The following is a 17,687-nucleotide window of genomic DNA, read 5'->3' on the forward strand; positions in this document are numbered from 1 at the left end:
TTCAACTAATGCATAATATGCATTCATAAAATTTAAATCTGATACAATAAAAAACGCGTCTATTTATTGATAATACTACACTTTCCGACGCAGCGTATATGTATATATTTTCTAAAGCTTTATAACAAAAAGCTCTCATATCTCAGGAAGTGCAGTGGTAAGTTTCTAACTTATATTTAATATTAAAACATGTAGTATGCAGTTATATAGATGTGATCTAACAGGAGACATAATATAGCTGTTCAAGTGCATTTGATGGAGAGCACAATTTTACTGTTTAAAGTGGTTGGCATTAACATGCGTGAATTACTAAACATTTCTTGTAATTTGAACGCCGTTGATTGTAATGTATTATATTTTTATTTCAATATTTTGAAAATACAATTCAATTATCTTTAAAATTAATTTTGATTATAGATGAACTGGACACTTTACATGAGTCATTGTTGCTGATTTATTTCGTTATGAGACAAACAGATCTGTAAGCAAAAGGACTATAGACAAGCCCAAATATGGAATATACAGGCCTTGTTTTACCTGAACGTTTGAATGTGCGTCATATAATATCGTAACGACAATAATAAGCGAGTCTAAAAAGATAAGTTACACATGTTAGTTCAGTATAATAGCAGATAACCCTTGTAGCTTGACAACAAATTAAACTCCTCCATCTCAGAGAGTGCGCTGGTAAGTTTTTTTTTAATTATGTTTAATCAAACAAAAACAAAGTATTCCTGGATATAGATATGACAGGAGAAATATCAAAAGCCGTTCAGTAATTTCTGAAAATATGAAAATCTTACTTTTAAAGAGGTGGGCATACACATTTGACAATGTTTACCAAACATTTTCCAGCGTTTATCTTTGTTGTCGAACATTGTAATATATTTCAACAATGTGAAAGAAATAACATCCGCCATGTAAATAATCAAAATGAATTAATTATTAGATTGTAGTCAGCAGAGTACTAATATTCGCATGTTAATCAAAGCTGCACTCCTGGCCTACATATTAGATGACAATTATACTTTCACAATGAAACCTGTCTAAATTGTCCCTGAATAATGCACTTTAACATGCACGTTAAGCCATGGTTAACTAAACACCTATCTTAACTGAACCAATTTTAATATCTAAAAGCGGTTGGCAGGTTACACTGTAGGTTTTCGTTGCATATTCTTTATCATAACTATAAATCTCACGTGTGACTACATTAACATTGACATTGTTTTTTTTCTCCAGCATTCTCAATATGTCTTTTATTCTAATTCCATAATAAAGTATATATTGCCAATCTAATGACAAAAAAAGGATAAAAACCATGACTTAGTAAAGAAAAGTATTAATTGAAACAACTTGTACGAATGAAATCTCCAAATAGGTCTTTCTTGGAGCACAAATGAATCAAATCTGTAGACTTCTGGCAAGCTGATTGCATACAGACGCACGAACCAAATTAAAGATGTGAAACCCAACGTTTATGAGGTTTTATGTATCTTAACGTGTACTGTGAAGAACTTTATCGGGTAAAAGATTTGTATGGCACGTCACAGTCATATGAAATAATGGTATTTTTATTTATTTACATTTTTTTCAGCTGCATAGAGTGTTTCCCTGATAATGAATTTGCTAAGAAGGACGAAAAAATGTATATCTTTACTTCTACTGGTGTTTTTAATATTTGCACTAATAAATGTACTTTATATTGACCTTAAGCTTATTCCGTTATTTTTCAACAAAGTCAGTATTTACAAATCACTTCTTGTGGACACCGTAAATTGCAAAATTCCATTTCTAGATCCACACGACCCATCTGTTTATTGGTATATTGGAAGTAAAAGGAAACTTACGTGTAATGTTGATGAAGATCTTCTTTATATAAAAAATAACACCATATATATCAATAAACAAATTTTGAAACGAGATTCATTTGGTTTGGAGTACTGCAAATATGACGTTATATGGCGTCCGAATGATATCGAGACCCATCACAATTTTTATAAGTACATAAACGAAAGTCAACCATTCAGAAATAGTATACAAGTGAACGAGGAGTTTATTAGAGTAAGATGTTTTAATCGAAGAGGGAAGGTTGTGTACACTAACGTATATTCATTTATTCATAGGAAACGGGAAGTTGAAAAGATATGTAAGGAACGGTTCAAAATGTTTACTAGCGGAAGTGATCATCTGAGTATCTTAATGGTAGGAGTTGAATCCGTTTCAAGAAATAATATGATACGATATATGCCAATGACTCGGAAATATTTGAAAAATGAAATGTCAGCAATAGAACTTTTAGGTTATAACAAAGTTGATGACAATACCCTCCTCAACATTGTGCCAATGACGACGGGAAAATATTTGAAAGAGCTTTTGGGCTCAAGAAAACTTAGTGACCCATTCGACCATTACGACTTTATATGGAAAGAATACTCAAGGAATGGTTACCGTACATTATATAGCGAGGATGCCCCAGAAATACAAATATTTGATTACAAGAAGACAGGGTTCTTGAAACCTTCTGCAGACTACTTTGATCGTCCGTTTTCAGTGGCGATCGAGGAAATAAATGATATATGGAATACAGGTCATAACTGCATTCACGGGAGACCAGAAACAAGCGTAGTTCTGAATTATGCGAAACAATATGTCGAAATGTTTAACGATTTGCCATTTTTTTCTTTTACGTTTTTAAGTAGACTTACTCATGATCGTCTTCATGAAACAAGCAAAGCGGATGTATTGTACCTTGATTTTCTTAAGCAGATACACCCATTTTTAAACAATACATTGTTGATATTGTTTAGTGATCATGGGATTCGCTACGGACGAATTCGTCAAACGTTCATGGGTAAAATGGAAGAGCGTTTGCCTTTCATGTTCTACGCATTTCCATCTTGGTTCAAGGTGAAACACCCAAATCTCATTGACAATTTGAAAGTTAATACTAAAAGACTCACTACACCTTTTGACGTTTATGAGACCCTTAAGCACATTCTTTACATGCAACATTATATTGTAAAACAAAGTACAGGTCAAAGTCTTTTGGAAGAAATACCAAATGATAGAACATGTAAAGATGCAGGTGTATCGTCTCATTGGTGCACATGTCTACAACATAGAAACCTTCCTATCGACGATAAAATAGTTGTACATTTGGCAGGAGAATTTGTTAAAAAACTGAACGTACAGGTAAAAGACTACCCATGTCAACGATTACATTTACGAAAAATCATCTCAGCGTTTTTAATACTTTCACCGAAGAACAAGATTTCACAAATTGAGAGATCTACCAAAGATTATCAAATTTTATTACAAACTCTTCCCGGGGAAGCAATATTTGAGGGGACTATTCGATATGATAATTCTCAGGATGTTATTTTGGGGGGCTATAGTCGTATTAACAAATATGGGAATACTTCAAGTTGCGTTAATAATTCGGAATTGAAGAAAATTTGTTTTTGTTAGAAGCTGTAACAAACGGGTTGACCACTCAAATTAAAAATCTTTATCGATTTTCGTTGGCATGGTAAAATGTGCAGGAATGACCAAAAGATCAAAGTATTGAAGAAAAACAATATCTGAGTTAGCATTTTTGACCTTGGTGAACCGAATCTGAGACCGCTAGAAAATTAGCACATTGAAAATAAAAATTTAAGTAACAGTATTTAAAAGAAAAGTAACATCTTTATTTAATAGCAATTATTACACTGCTTTACAGTTTGTAACCGTTCAACATTTTCTATATTTTGTCTCAAAGTTTATATAGTACTATACAGTTTAATTCTAAGGCTCAAATATGTAAACCATGATACAAATATACTGTAAGCTTATACTATTTGGCGATTTACTGATTTTCGATATTTTTGCAGTGGACAAAAAAAAAAGCAAATAGTACTTTAATTTTGATTAAATAAAAAACAAATATAAAAAAAAAACGCTTTTCATTTTCTAAACATCGATAGTTTGTTCGCGCTTATATATTTACTTGACAGAATCGAAATTTAGCAACTCTGAAACTTTATACGTCTACAGTACTTTTTAAATATTAATGATTTGCACATTATGTGTTTAACTATTGGTATGTGACACTAAAATAATTAATTACCTTTCTTACAGCATAATAGTGTCTCAAATTTTGTAATTGGTGATATGCACCACTTTATTAAAATGCTCTGTCTATTCAAGCCTTCGTTTAAGTCTGATAATTTTCAAAGATTAACAAAGTAATATTTTTCAGTATTTTTGTTAATGTAAAACGGCCAGAATTACGGACGAATCGCAAATTTGTCAATCCATCCGAATTTTACATTTTATGCTAATCAATATCAGGAATGAACGATAACCGATTTTATTTCATCGTCCTTTTCATATTTCGACGAGCACCTGCCTCAATACCAAATAATTCTTATGTTATGATCCTTTAAACGGATGACTTCTTTAGATGAATGTCTGTGTTGATTATTCCACAATCAGACTATAAAATGCGCACAGTGTTTTTGTGCATCATATTACATTCAAGTGGTAATACATGTACATGTACAGATGATACAGTTTAGAAGTGACTTTCAATTTTAATTTTACATGCTGAATTTGCACGAATACTGTTTTTAGTCGGAGTTGGTATAACTTACGAGTCACGTTTGTCCATATAGGCAATATGTTGTCTGTTAAGAGAAATGCTCGGAACATAAATCCAATATGTCGGAAACAAACACAAGTAGCAATCTTTTTAGCTATGTTATATATTTAATGATATTTCATGAATAATTTTTAAAACATAAATTCAATGATTTTATCTATATATAACTAAGAAATTGATGTAAAATAAGTTGAAAATAAGTAAGTTTCTTAATTTATTTTATGAAAGGAATCATAAGTGGCTGTTAACAAATTTCACGGTCAATATAAACAAGTGAATTTCACAGAGTGGCGAATAAAAGATTAAATTTACATATCGGAAAAAACAACTAACAAAGCTTTTCTTATTACAGTAAATATTTACTTCAAATACAACAATTTTGTTCCCTAAAATTCATAGAATTGGCATATAATGGCAAGTAACAAGATAGAACAACAGAAGCAGTTCTTTTCTTTATTGTTTTTTTTTCAAAATTGTTTTTTGATGTTTAGTTTTGTCATTTTTAGTTAACCTGAAGTGAATGTCATTAGAAATCATTATGTAATTGATAAACCTTGAGAACGCAAAATTATTTTTTTGAAAGATTAATGAATAATGTTTTACTTTATCATCGTATTATTGTTTATTTTAATTGTACTTCTCTAAAACGAAATCTACCATACTAAAAGCTACTTATATGGATGAATGTAACATTCCAAAACTTTGCCAAATATGCTTGAACTGTCTTCCTATTGAATGATGAAAAAGTTCATTACACCACAATAAATCCGCACAAAATCACTATAGATAATCCGGACTAAAATAATATGAAACAGTAATCAAAATAGGGATAAGACGGAGAAAATTAAAGTTTAGTTTTGACTGTCGTATGGCAATGGGAGAAATGATTACATGCCAAACGTTTTGTCATCTCTAGCTGTTCTAATTAGCTCTTAGAAAAAAAATCTACAGATGGAGTCCTATACGTTCATGATGTGCTGAGCTTTCAGCCAACGTCCAACGATTGTCTTCCTATGTCCCGAAAACTCTGAAGTAAGCGATACAACCATTTAACCATATGCAGTGGTATACACCTCCTCAGCTTTGTTGGCTGCGCATCCTATTATTTGGATTTAGGATTTATTTCCTATTGAGCATTCAAATTTAAATATTGTATATTATTTTGTTGTATTTTGTAACAATGGATAAAACAAGTGAATAATACATACAATGTTCGTGAAGGAGTTAATAAAGACCTTAAAATAGTGAACCATATAGTTGACTTCACATGAAATTACATATATAAGCTTGTTATAAATTTAGCTGATTTTATTGTCAACCGAACAATGATTCAGGCATAAGTTTGAAAACTTTTATCGTACAGTCAATAGATTATATTACATGATACCATTCTATTTATTTATCATTAAATATCTCTTTAACAGTACACATAATAAAAAAATTCAATGTTAACTTCAGGGATATATTGTGATATGGTATATAATTACAGTTTCATTATTATTATTTTCTCATTGTGGATTGCCTGCCAGATATTGTGTAATAATTATATCATCCGTCGGCCGTGCTACTAATTTTGATCAGTTTATTGAAATCAGTAGTTTTTACTTCTACATTCCATTAAAATGTAAATTGTCGCGCTTGATGTAATTCTTTGTGAGCGTGTTCTGCTTCGGTTATACATTGTTAATTTGAAGACATCAGTTATTTGAACAATTTGCCCTTTGAGAAATTATATTATTTTATAATAATGCATAGACTCTAAGTGTATTTGGTGCAAACTTGAAAGTCAACTCAAACGGAATACACATTTATTTAGGAAATAGCACTTTAAATTTCGGAGTACGTCTTATGTGCCCATCTTCCTTGCACGGAAACTCCAAAATGATTCAACCAATTTTTTGTTTTATTTTGCTTTTTTAAACATTGGTAAATTATACTGATGTGAACTCCATTTTGACTTTTGCATATTTCTTATATTCCCTTTGTAAATAGACGAATTTGTAATTACAAACATTGGGTGCTTTTCCTTCTTCGGATAACTACTTTAATTCATTTGCAGCAATATCAATGAAACTTTTATGATTTGTTTATTGTTATTGATATAAACTTCCTTTCAATTTTAGTATTTTCCGATTGTGCGATTTTGAGTTATGAGACTTTATTCATAAAATAGAGGGGATTTTGCAATTTTCTATTACTCAGTAGTAGTTGCACCCAGATTGATGAAATTATGGAAAACAGTATTTGTATTGACGTAAACATCCTGTTTAGTCATTATATATTTCTGAGTTTTCGTTTTAAAGTTATAAAACTTTCTATATTAAAAGTTCAAAGTTCAGCAACGTTTACACAAAATGCTAAATTAGATCTTATTGGTTGAAATAACTTCTACAAACATTGAAGGGGATAAGATGAATTGTATGTTTAACTTTAAACATTAAAAGAGGTTCAGATGTTTTTTGGTTCATTGTTTGTTACTATTAACATGTTATTCATGTATTAAATACAAAAAAAAAAACAGCTTTATATATTGTAAATTTCGATATGCTGCACACGTGTTTCAAGGAGTAACTTCTCCTCAACAGCATTAAAATCAAATATTTAGAAAGATCATAATCACAATATTAGTTGTATACAAGAAGTTCTCAAAACCAAAACTATCGAAAGAGGAAGCCAAATCCATCATCGAGAGCTTCTACCATATGCAATACAAGGAATGAAAGTTTAGTGTTTTACATATTTCTTTTAAATTTGGAATACTGCAAGATTTCATAAATAAGGTAGATTAAATACGATATAATTCGGGGTCAGACAAGTCTGACTAATGGGTTGGTGAATACCCTCGAGGAACTCAGGTCCATCTGCAGCGGTATCGACCCAGAGGTTCTTAAATATACTATAAAAAATGTCAGTTTTATGTATTGTAAATTTCGATATACTGTTTGAAGGTGTAACCTCTTATCAGCAGCATTAAAATTAATGTAGGAAGATCATAATCAAAATATCAGTTGTATACAAGAAGTACTCAAAAACAAAAATATTGATATAGGAAGCCAAATCCATCACTGAATGAAACCTCAGTGTTTTACAATAACAGAAAACCTACAACTTTTACAAACATAGCAAAGGAGTCTGTAAAAAATTAGCATTCACGATTTTGTTTTAGAATTTGTCGATGGCAACACATCGAACTTTACATTTTAAATACAAGTATACGAATATTTTTCGAGATTTTCAATCATTTTTTTTTCAATTTTTCTGGCAATTCAGGATATGCAATCTATTTTTAAGTGAGCTTTTGTTTTTAAATGTTATATATCATTTTGCTATGATCGCGAAGGAGAAAACACATAAAATGATCATGAAGGAGGTAATACAAACAATAATCCTAAAGGAAGTAATACAGACAATGATCGTGAAGGAGGTAATAAGACCTTAAAATAGTGAACTATTTACTTGACTTTGCTTGCGGCTACAAAAATATATTGAATTTGTACTTCAAAGTTGATTTTATTGTCAAAACAGCAAATCATACATAAATAAATCATGTGCCAATGCTCCTTATCTTTCTTTCATAATACATTCAAATATAAAGTAAAACTAAAAATAATAACAGCCAGCATAGTGAAGTTTGAAATGGTAAATGAACATTAAAACCAAGTAGTATTGATGATAGATGATCAGTCAGCACTATATGCAATCAGAATGATAACAAGAAAACGCGTAAGATGTTAAAGCATCCACTTTCACAAAACATTTTGTCTTGTACGTGCGTTGCAGTTGTATGAACTGCCATTGAATGAGTTTATGAATGAAGCTTGAGTGATAAAGTGATTGGTTGTTCGTTCCAAACCTTGGCAAAAGCCTACCTGGAATATGATATTCCATATATAGTTTTTAGTTGCCAAACTGCTGCCACATTATGATATCTCAAAGAGCAATGGTGTTTTAAATGCTTATCAAGTCATGTAAGTATGATGGACATTTGTGAACAAAGTTAAATACATCAACATGCGTCTGAATTTACACGTTTTATTAACCAAGCTGACAAAAAAGGGCTGTAGAGTGCGTTAGCGAGGGTTATTCTCTAAAATGTATAACTGTACGCATGCGCTTGGACATATTAATTCAAGTGATTGAACAATCCAAGTTTATTTGTATTGAGTGCTAGTATATAAGAGGATTTTTGGTAGTTTAAATTATGTTCGAGTCATTTGAGTTCAAGCGACTGAAGTTCGACTGCTTCGAGCAATTTTCATGAAACTGTGTTGAGGTTTGATGTATGAAGATGAGGCTTTAAAAATTGTTATACTAAAAGGACGATGATCGTAAATGGTTTTCAAAAAAAAATTAATAAATAATACTAAAAATCTACATTTATTTTATTTTTTTTCTGCAAACGTGCATCATGATGGCAAGTACTTACATGTGGAAATAATAATCATAGCAAACTAAAATTATGAGTTTTTAAGAACACATTTTCAGCTTTAGTTTGACTATTTGTGATCAACGTGATCATTTATTGTGCACTTTCAACGTATAGAACTAAGTTCATTGTGTTTTTCCTGAAAAAGCGTACTCCACCCCAAAATTGTTAATAGAATGACAACGTTTGAGAACGTTTTACTCATGAAAATCATGTTGCTTTATTTTTTAAACAATATGTTGCAAAATACATGGTTATTTTTTTTTTGTCAAGAAATTTTACCAAACTAGGTATGAATGTTTGCTATGAAATCCTGCCTAGAACTAATGTAGGAGTGTGATCTGGTGACAAATATTGTCACTGTTACTACGACAGCCCATAGGGATCTGACACAAGTTTTCTCCATTAATTCAAACACTGTAACAGATAAAAGAAATCCAAGTCTTTTTCTTTGATGAGATATGTATCCTATGCAAGAGTAATCAATGTAATCAAGATTCTAGCGGAAATTAAAAGATCGAGGGACAAAGACCGGACAGGGAAAACGGACACACGCAACAATTTGAAGGTACATAAATAGCCAACAAACAAACAAAAAACAAAAAAAACAAAAACAAAAAAACAAAAAAAACAAAGACAAAAACAAAAAAGATACCTAGTAAAAGAGCGACTCTAATGACCAGGTACAAATTTCAAGTTGTTCCAACCACCCGTTTTAGATTTATTACCCGATTTTATTGTGTTTATTTATAAATCTATGAGCCCTACTATAGCGTGTTTTTTTTTATCTTTTTTTTTATTTTATTTTATTTTATTTTATTTTTTCAGCAGAAACAAAGTTTTGGGATTTATAAAAGCACATTGTTTGTCCTTCTGTAATTCTGTCCATGGAAATCTTATTGCAAGTATGCAAGTTATTTTACCATTATCAATCCTGAAAAAGTCCTTCCCGACATACGATACATGGTAAACGTTTTGAACATCTAAAGGGTTCTTTGAGATTAAATCTATTAAGAGAACGTATTTGAGTAACAGAGTGAATTCCCCAAAAGGTTATATTCCTTAATTTGTTTAGATATTTATTTTTCAATACAACACACTGCATTTGATAAAATGATTCCATATTATACGCATTCTTGATTTCAGTGTTAATAAACCACATACTAAATTATTAATCGCCTCATATATCTAAACACAAAGCAATCACACTACACTCAAGATGTTGCTTTTGGTGTTTTACCTTTGCAATTTTAGTCTACTTAACTATACATGTATTTGTGTATTAAATCATTTCATACGATATTGATAATGTTTCATCATACGGTTAATCGTAACTATACTTTATAAAGTAATAATCATTTGAATGCGACAATGAGAATCTGTGGTCCTTTTCACAAAAAATGTAAAATTAGTCGTAAGTTATGACGACACAATACTTTGATGACGTCATAAGTTACGACTAATTTTACACTTAAGATGTTTTTGTGTATAGGACCGCAGTTGTTGTACTTTGTTTATTTGTCCTATGACGCAACAGCTTGGTAATTACACCGAGTTTATACAGTATAATTCCTTCGCCTTAAAGGTGTGGTAATTTATTTCTTTAACTTTACGGTGCATTTCGTAACATACAATAAGTTTATTTTTACATGTCGTTTCTTACGGAGCATCAATATTTATTCACGCAGTTGTATGAATGAATGAAATGGGTGTGTACGTGTGTCTCACAAAATTCAATTTTGTCTCACAAAAGTCAATTTTGTGACACAGAATTGAATTTTTTGACACAAAATTGAAAATTTGTGGTATGTTATATATTTTTTTAATCAGAATTAATTTTTGTTGAACAAAATTCACTTTCCTCTGTACAAAATTGAATTTTGTGTACAAAACCACAAGAGTCCCATTCGTATTACGTGACGTTACGTATGTTTTATAGTTGTGATACACATTTTTTGAAGAAAAAATAATCGGTTAACTATGACGATTGCGTTTAAAATTGGTTTTATAATTTTGGGATTTATTCATTCTAATCGGGCAAGTTATATTTAATTATTTTCCATTGTAGACTAGAAAATATTGCCACAAGTTAGCCATTATTTCATACGCAGTAAACAAACAGATGGTTATTTGGGTCATCAAATATCCCTACGCTGTTACTTGTATGTCACGCAAGGACATAGAAACTAGAGATAAATTTCATTCTCACTCGACTGATGCGAGATTGAAAATTATCTTATAGCAAGATCAAAGGGATTTTAAACAAAATATTATTATGAACAAGTTTCTAACCTACTCCTATAGATTTGTATGTTTATTGGCTTCAACTTTAAGTATGTTTTACACGAGAATTACTTCATTCAGATCAATATGTAAGGCAAATAAGTCTAGCTATTTGTATATTTACCTATAGCTATGATTAAGTATGAATACTTAATTTATTTTAAAATTGATAATTTTAATATTTATTGTTATCTATTAAAATATTACTAATAGATAACATTACTAATGTTATCTATTGGTAATATTTATTGTTATTTATATATCTAATATATTCAATCTTTTTAATCAGAATCTTGGGTAGGGTATTGGACTGGAGTGGACAGGGAGAGGGCTACCTCGTGCCAACATTTCGCTCCTTTCTAGAGGCAAACCAGTACATTTTGGAAGGATAGAAAAGGCGGCTTCCAGGCTATCATTCGACCGATTTGTCATAAACATGCAGGAAAATTGAATTATTTTCAATCAAAAAATGGGTAAGTCCACATCAAGGAATCCCTTTTGATCTGTCACTGCTGTCGTAATTTCCTCGCCCTTTTCCAACAAACTCAAAATGCTCCTCCGAAGTTTTGGTTGTAAATGAGGTATGTCCGGACCCTTTATTGTAGCTATGATTTCATGCACATTACAACATTATCGGTGCGGGATTTATTTTTGTTTTGCTTATTGGTTACGTAATATTTTGATAGTCGTCCAATACTTGATTTGATCACATGTTTATCAAATATTATAGAAAATTTAGCTAGTGAATTTCAATTCTGACAAATTTAACAAGATACTTTCTTGAGCAATTTTCACTATAAACCTTTCAGATTAGCTTGCTTTTTTAAGTCGCAAGATAAAATTAGATGTGTACATTTCTAAGACTGGTTGAAATGTATTAATAATTTTCTTTGGTATAAATTTGGGTTATTGGAAATTACAAACAAGTGTTGGCTCCATTAATATACTAGTTATTACAAAGGTAAGACTTACGTGTTGTTATAATTGCAGGGTTATTTTTATTTATCCCTCAATAAAAAAATTGGAAGACTATAAGACCTATTTTTCCTGTATGAAAATATGACCCCCTTTATAAAATGATATTGATATATACAATTTCTTGATAAAGATTTGCACATGGATACAAATTGTACACTGTATATTCGTGAATTGGAAATTGCAAACCCAGTAAGTTCAGATGATCTGGGCAGATCTAGGATTTCATATTAGGAGTAGGGCATAAATCGAATAAAATGCCTAACGAATATAGACAATGAAATATATGGAGTGTAATTTGTAAAAATCAATATAAAAGATATAAATATCAAAAAGGGTTGTTTTGATAAATGCGTCTTTTCTCTAAACGACGTAAAATGGTATCGTGCCATAGTCTTCGTATTTTCGTCCTCTTCGTCGTAAGTGTCCGTTAACTTTCTTGGAGAATACTGTGGGTTTTAAAGATTTTGGCCAGTTCCCTTTGAAAATAAAGAGAGGAAAGAGGGTGTTGTTATTATAACTAGTAGAAATATGTCATTGTTAATCTGATTTTCTGGATTTTTTGGTCAATGTTTATTGAATTTCGGACTTGTTTTTAGATCAAATGCCTCTGATTTTTATCATTATAATGAATTTTTGTGTCGACAAATTTTGTCATTAATAACAGATATTATGATACCTCAGAATCGTATTTGGAGTTCATATATGAATTTGAGTTGAAAATAGGGGCACCTCAGCAGTTTTGATATTATTATTGCGTACTATGCAATACTGAGATAATTAAACCCTTTCTGTCTTTAGAATTATCTACAGTTTTATTTTTAAACAACCAGATTATTCGCTTTGTAAGAATCAGATAAAATGTTCAAACCATGACGAATTATTTGGTCTATAAATCAGTAAAAATGTACGTGTTTTTACTCTTTGAACAATTATATTTGCACATACATTTTTTCAGATGCAGTGCATTTTTCCGATGTTGTAACTTACTTTACCAAAAAAAGTAAAACAAATACTAGTAAAAACAAAATGTGTAACGCTATTTTTGTAGCTCAATTTAATCCATTATTTTGCATCTGATATGGCAAAATAGAATATGATTGGAGCAAACACGATTGTCAATATAATTGATTCAAATAAGAACAATAATTCTTCAGTATCTTGTCATACTTTAGAGTTTAGTCCGATTCAATATAGTTCTCAAATAGACAGTCGGTTCTGATTTACTATTGCAAGGCTTCCTAACGACACACTGTCAAATATACAGCCCGTCTAGTATAACTGATAGTATTATAATTGTCACTATCATGAACGTAATTTAGTGTGTCGGTTAGTTAAAAAGTAGTGAACAAATGACCCCATGGGATGGGTATATAGAATGTGTTTATATAATGCAATTTTATTGTCCTTAATGATAAGGTAATGTAGGTTTTTATGATTACAAAGTTAACAGATTTTTTAACAAAAATAAAAAAAAAACAAGCTCAAAGTGCTTAGTATATACACCAGATTCGCACCAGAACTGCTCACTATCATATTTTAGTATGATTTTTACCCATTAGTTAAACCCTTTGTAAGCGACCATTTAATTGGCTGGCAGAGTTTGTTAAACTTTATTCATTAAGTTTTTCGAGATGCTTTTCATCGATACTTTTAGCCTTATGCTTTTAATTTTTTTTTCTGTCGTCTTAGTTTACCAAACTTATCCAAAACGTTTGCAAAATGAATCGGTTGTTTGAAATTATAGGCGGGTAATTGCAGTAAGTCAGCCGATATAAATATATTAATTATGACATGCACTGCATTGCAGAAATCAAGTATCAATAAGAGATTAAGTCCATGATTATGGATTTTGTTTGTCTGAAAGGCTGAAATAAGTTTATTTTATGTGTATATCCAACAAGTATACATATTTTTTGATTTGTGTTTCAATAGTCGTGTTATGTTATCCGTACTATTTACGTTGTTAGCTTGTTTTAAATTAATGAATATGCGGAAGCACTAATTGTCTGTACATTTGGATATTTGGATGAATCGTAAATTCAGTTTCATGTAGAGTTGATATCTTTGAAAGGCCAAGTATACATTTATGCCTTGTGCACAAGTACTGTTCCGGCTATCTATATATGTATAAAGCTGAACCATTCGGCTATTGGTAAAGTTTTGAATTGATATAAATTTCCATTGCGTCTTAACACCAGACAACGGATTAGCTTTCAGATGACAGCTTGACAGATGTTATAAAAGAAAAGAAAAAGAACTGCTCATCCTTTCGGAACACCTACTTTTAGTGGGCGTTTGTGCTGATCGTTTTTGTCCATACATTTAGTTTCGTAATAATGGGTTTTTCAAAAGAATGTTATCTTTTTCAGTAGCTGTCTTTGTAAGAATCATGCAAAATCTAGAAAATGTGATACACTCCAAAAAAGGCTACATATCTTTATTTTTGTTATTTAGTTGTTTTATGGGTCTATACCATGAAATGTGTAATTATTCATTCAAATCCGCCTGCTCTTAGGAGTTAATCAACATTGAAAATTCAATAGATTCTATTGTATTTGAGTGCCATTTACGGAGTTATGTCCCTTACTTTTGAACTCTACAGTGTATTCTTTACAATTTTTATCTCCTATGAGCACGGGTCATATGAAAAACCACATGTTAATTTGTGTTTACTAAAGCATTTTAAACAAAATATCAAAAATAAAAATATGTAGGCTTTTACCCATGAATCACATTTTACATGATTCTTAGCTGGAGTACTACCTAATATTTTCTCATTCGTTGTGCCCATATGTTTCCCTTAGTGTCGCATTATCGTATTCCTACCTTCACATTAAGAAACCGGAAAAAGTTGTATTAAAATTGAAGGGGTAACTAGTTTCTTTCAAATGATGCTGGAATCAATCTTCTTTTTAGATCACGATATCACAACTTATGACTAAGTATCCCTCTGCTTTAAGTTATCCTGTGTTCAGGCCTCTATACGAAACTTTCACAATGCACATGTACAACACTTTTGCAAGGCTTTTCGGGTGTATTTTACCATCATGCATAAAGAGGTATGGTTTAATACAAAGTTTAGCTGAAATGAAGTAAAACAGTCTATTTTGTCTAAGAAGGTTTATTCTTATCGAAGTGACAACCTGATTTGAAAAACTAAAACCTAAAAGGTGTTGTAGCAGTCATACAAGTACACCTGTTTTGAGATCATTAAAGGTACCATCATCTGGTAAATCAGATAGTCAAAACAATCAATGCGAACTGCGTTAATGAACCTAATTAGGAAACAAAATAAAAATCGTTGAATTTTGTAAATTGTTGCAAAAGTCTCCTGTTTCTCTATTGACACCAATTTGACTTCAAATCAATATACTATAATGAGAATGGAAATTGCGAATATGGTAAACAGACAGAAACCCTACCGGGATTAAAGATGTCAGCTAAAGGCCACCAATGGGTTTTCAGTGAATAGAATTGCTATTTTAAAGTGTAGACTGATATATGTATAATCTTCATGACTTAATGATAAGAAGCATTGATGATATAATCATTCTTTAAATTTCAAAACTTATACAAACATCGACAAACCTTTATGAAGCACTATCGATTATGAATATATCAAATATAACAAAAAAATGAATAGAATAATATTCATATATAATGTTGCGTAAATATGAGGTTTGTCATCCTCCCAAGTGAGGGTTCTAAGTCCACTCTCGCTCCCTCAAACCCCTGACATCACTCATTCATATTTAGCGGGTATCGTCCAGCCAATTCCGATTAGTTGCTTCTCCAGGTGCGAAGCGCCAATGAAAATTGATTGTGGAAAGGTAAACAGTGATACGAGTAACTGATAGTAAGATGTCACAAATGATTCAATATGGCCCAAAAATGATAACTGTAGATTCTGTTTTGAAAAAATGACGTTATGTGTATGTAGCCATTTTGTAAGTTATATCAAAGAGTTTCTATTACGAGTTATTTGATTGGATTTTGGATCGGGTTAAATTTAGGTAACTCACCAGATGGCGCTGGACAGTACCCGCTAAACATGAATGAGTGATGTCAGGGGTTTGACGGAGCGAGGGTGGACTCAAAACCCTGACTTGGAAGGGTGGACGTTTGTAAAAGCTGATTGTTTCATTTAGTTAGATTTAAGTTTCAAATTGATACTGAAATGAAAATAAAACATTTTTGTAATAATATTAAAATTTTCTGATATAATTTTTAATACAATGAACGACGAGGAAATCTTTACGCCTCAGGACAGACTGCAGCTGGCCAAAAACAACATTTTACACAGGTGCAGCGAAATAGGTGCCCTTATATACTACAGCATTAGTAAATTATATTCATATGAATGAATACAGGGGTATTGTTATAATTTTTAGATGCTAGATTAATAAATGTATATTAAAATACAGGTGTTTAGTAAATTATATTCATATGAATGTATTTAATTGATATTTCATGCCGATAAAAGTAATTGTTCATTGTGTTGCAATTTTTAATTTATTTCACCGTTCGGATAGTGCTCTTAGGTAAATAGGTGTGACAACTACAAGTCAAATGAATTGTAAGTAAGTTCATGTTGAAAATTTAAGGTACTAAAGAAAAGTAAGCATGCCGAAAATGTCAGACCGGAAATTAAAATTGAAGTTAATACACAAAACAAACTAATATTTAAAAAAAATTGAGAACTAGAAATGATATATTTGATAATTGTCCGCTAGCATTTTCGGCAAATTTATGGCACGCGACAGTAACAAAAATTCGATAATCTGGGTTTATCGCGCATAAACTATATCGCACGCTAATTATAGTTTACGGTCGATAATCTTTGTTTATCAATGTAAACTATAGTTACCGTGGCGATGAATTCTCTGGCACCATTGATACCTATCTGTTGTGCCGGTTCGTCAATGGTAGCTGTTGGGACATCTACAGCTGCTGTCGATGAAGAATCCCCCTGTACCATTTGCTGGGTCCATATCATCTGGGGTGTCTTGTTTCCCTCTGTTCTTATTCTATGATTGTTGTGGGGTGCCTGCCAATTTTGAAGAGGCTGGTCAATTATCTTTACAAACACATACTGCAGACAAAACACGTGTATGTCATTGTTAATGTCTAAAATTGAACGCTGCTCCATGAAGTCAAATAATTGATAATAAAAGTGCAAGACCTTTAAAAAGACATCACGCCAAAGGCTTTCAATTCTTTGGTTGTGGACAGATTTTCCTGTAATGAAACTTCCACGACCTTCTCCTCGTACTGTATTCATAAATTCTTCAACCTTAACAAATTCCGTCCCGTGATCTACCATTACACGACTTGGCACACCATGCTTCCTCGCAC

At 31.3% G+C, this 17,687-nt stretch overlaps 2 protein-coding genes across 5 annotated transcripts in view; one reads left to right on the top strand and one right to left on the bottom strand.

The window, feature by feature from the left end:
• The window catches only part of LOC148604736 (uncharacterized), a 19,629-nt gene continuing 1,942 nt past the window's right edge, over window positions 1-17,687 (top strand). Inside the window, exons 1-5 of one of the 4 annotated variants that reach the window (XR_015916219.1) lie at window positions 1-157; window positions 418-687; window positions 1,598-3,195; window positions 9,900-9,976; window positions 11,644-11,827. Coding sequence is in view for 3 of the 4 variants with exons in the window: in XM_088551060.1 (XP_088407186.1) it covers window positions 1,621-3,471 (1,851 nt within the window). In the remaining variant the exon portion in view is untranslated. Of the gene's footprint in view, window positions 158-417; window positions 688-1,597; window positions 8,203-9,899; window positions 9,977-11,643; window positions 11,828-17,687 lie in introns of those variants that run through there. The other 3 variants (XM_088551060.1, XM_088551062.1, XM_088551061.1) reach the window with 3 other exon arrangements.
• LOC148604737 (uncharacterized) overlaps window positions 17,545-17,687 on the bottom strand; it is a 13,705-nt gene continuing 13,562 nt past the window's right edge. The window contains exon 4 of the mRNA XM_088550231.1: window positions 17,545-17,687. Coding sequence (XP_088406357.1) covers window positions 17,655-17,687 — 33 coding nt within the window. The 3' untranslated portion in view covers window positions 17,545-17,654.

The sequence above is a fragment of the Perna viridis genome, chromosome 10 (assembly GCF_037379345.1).
Source record: "Perna viridis isolate PV_CMFRI_1.1 ecotype Kerala chromosome 10, ASM3737934v1, whole genome shotgun sequence".
Lineage (NCBI taxonomy): Eukaryota > Metazoa > Mollusca > Bivalvia > Mytilida > Mytilidae > Perna > Perna viridis.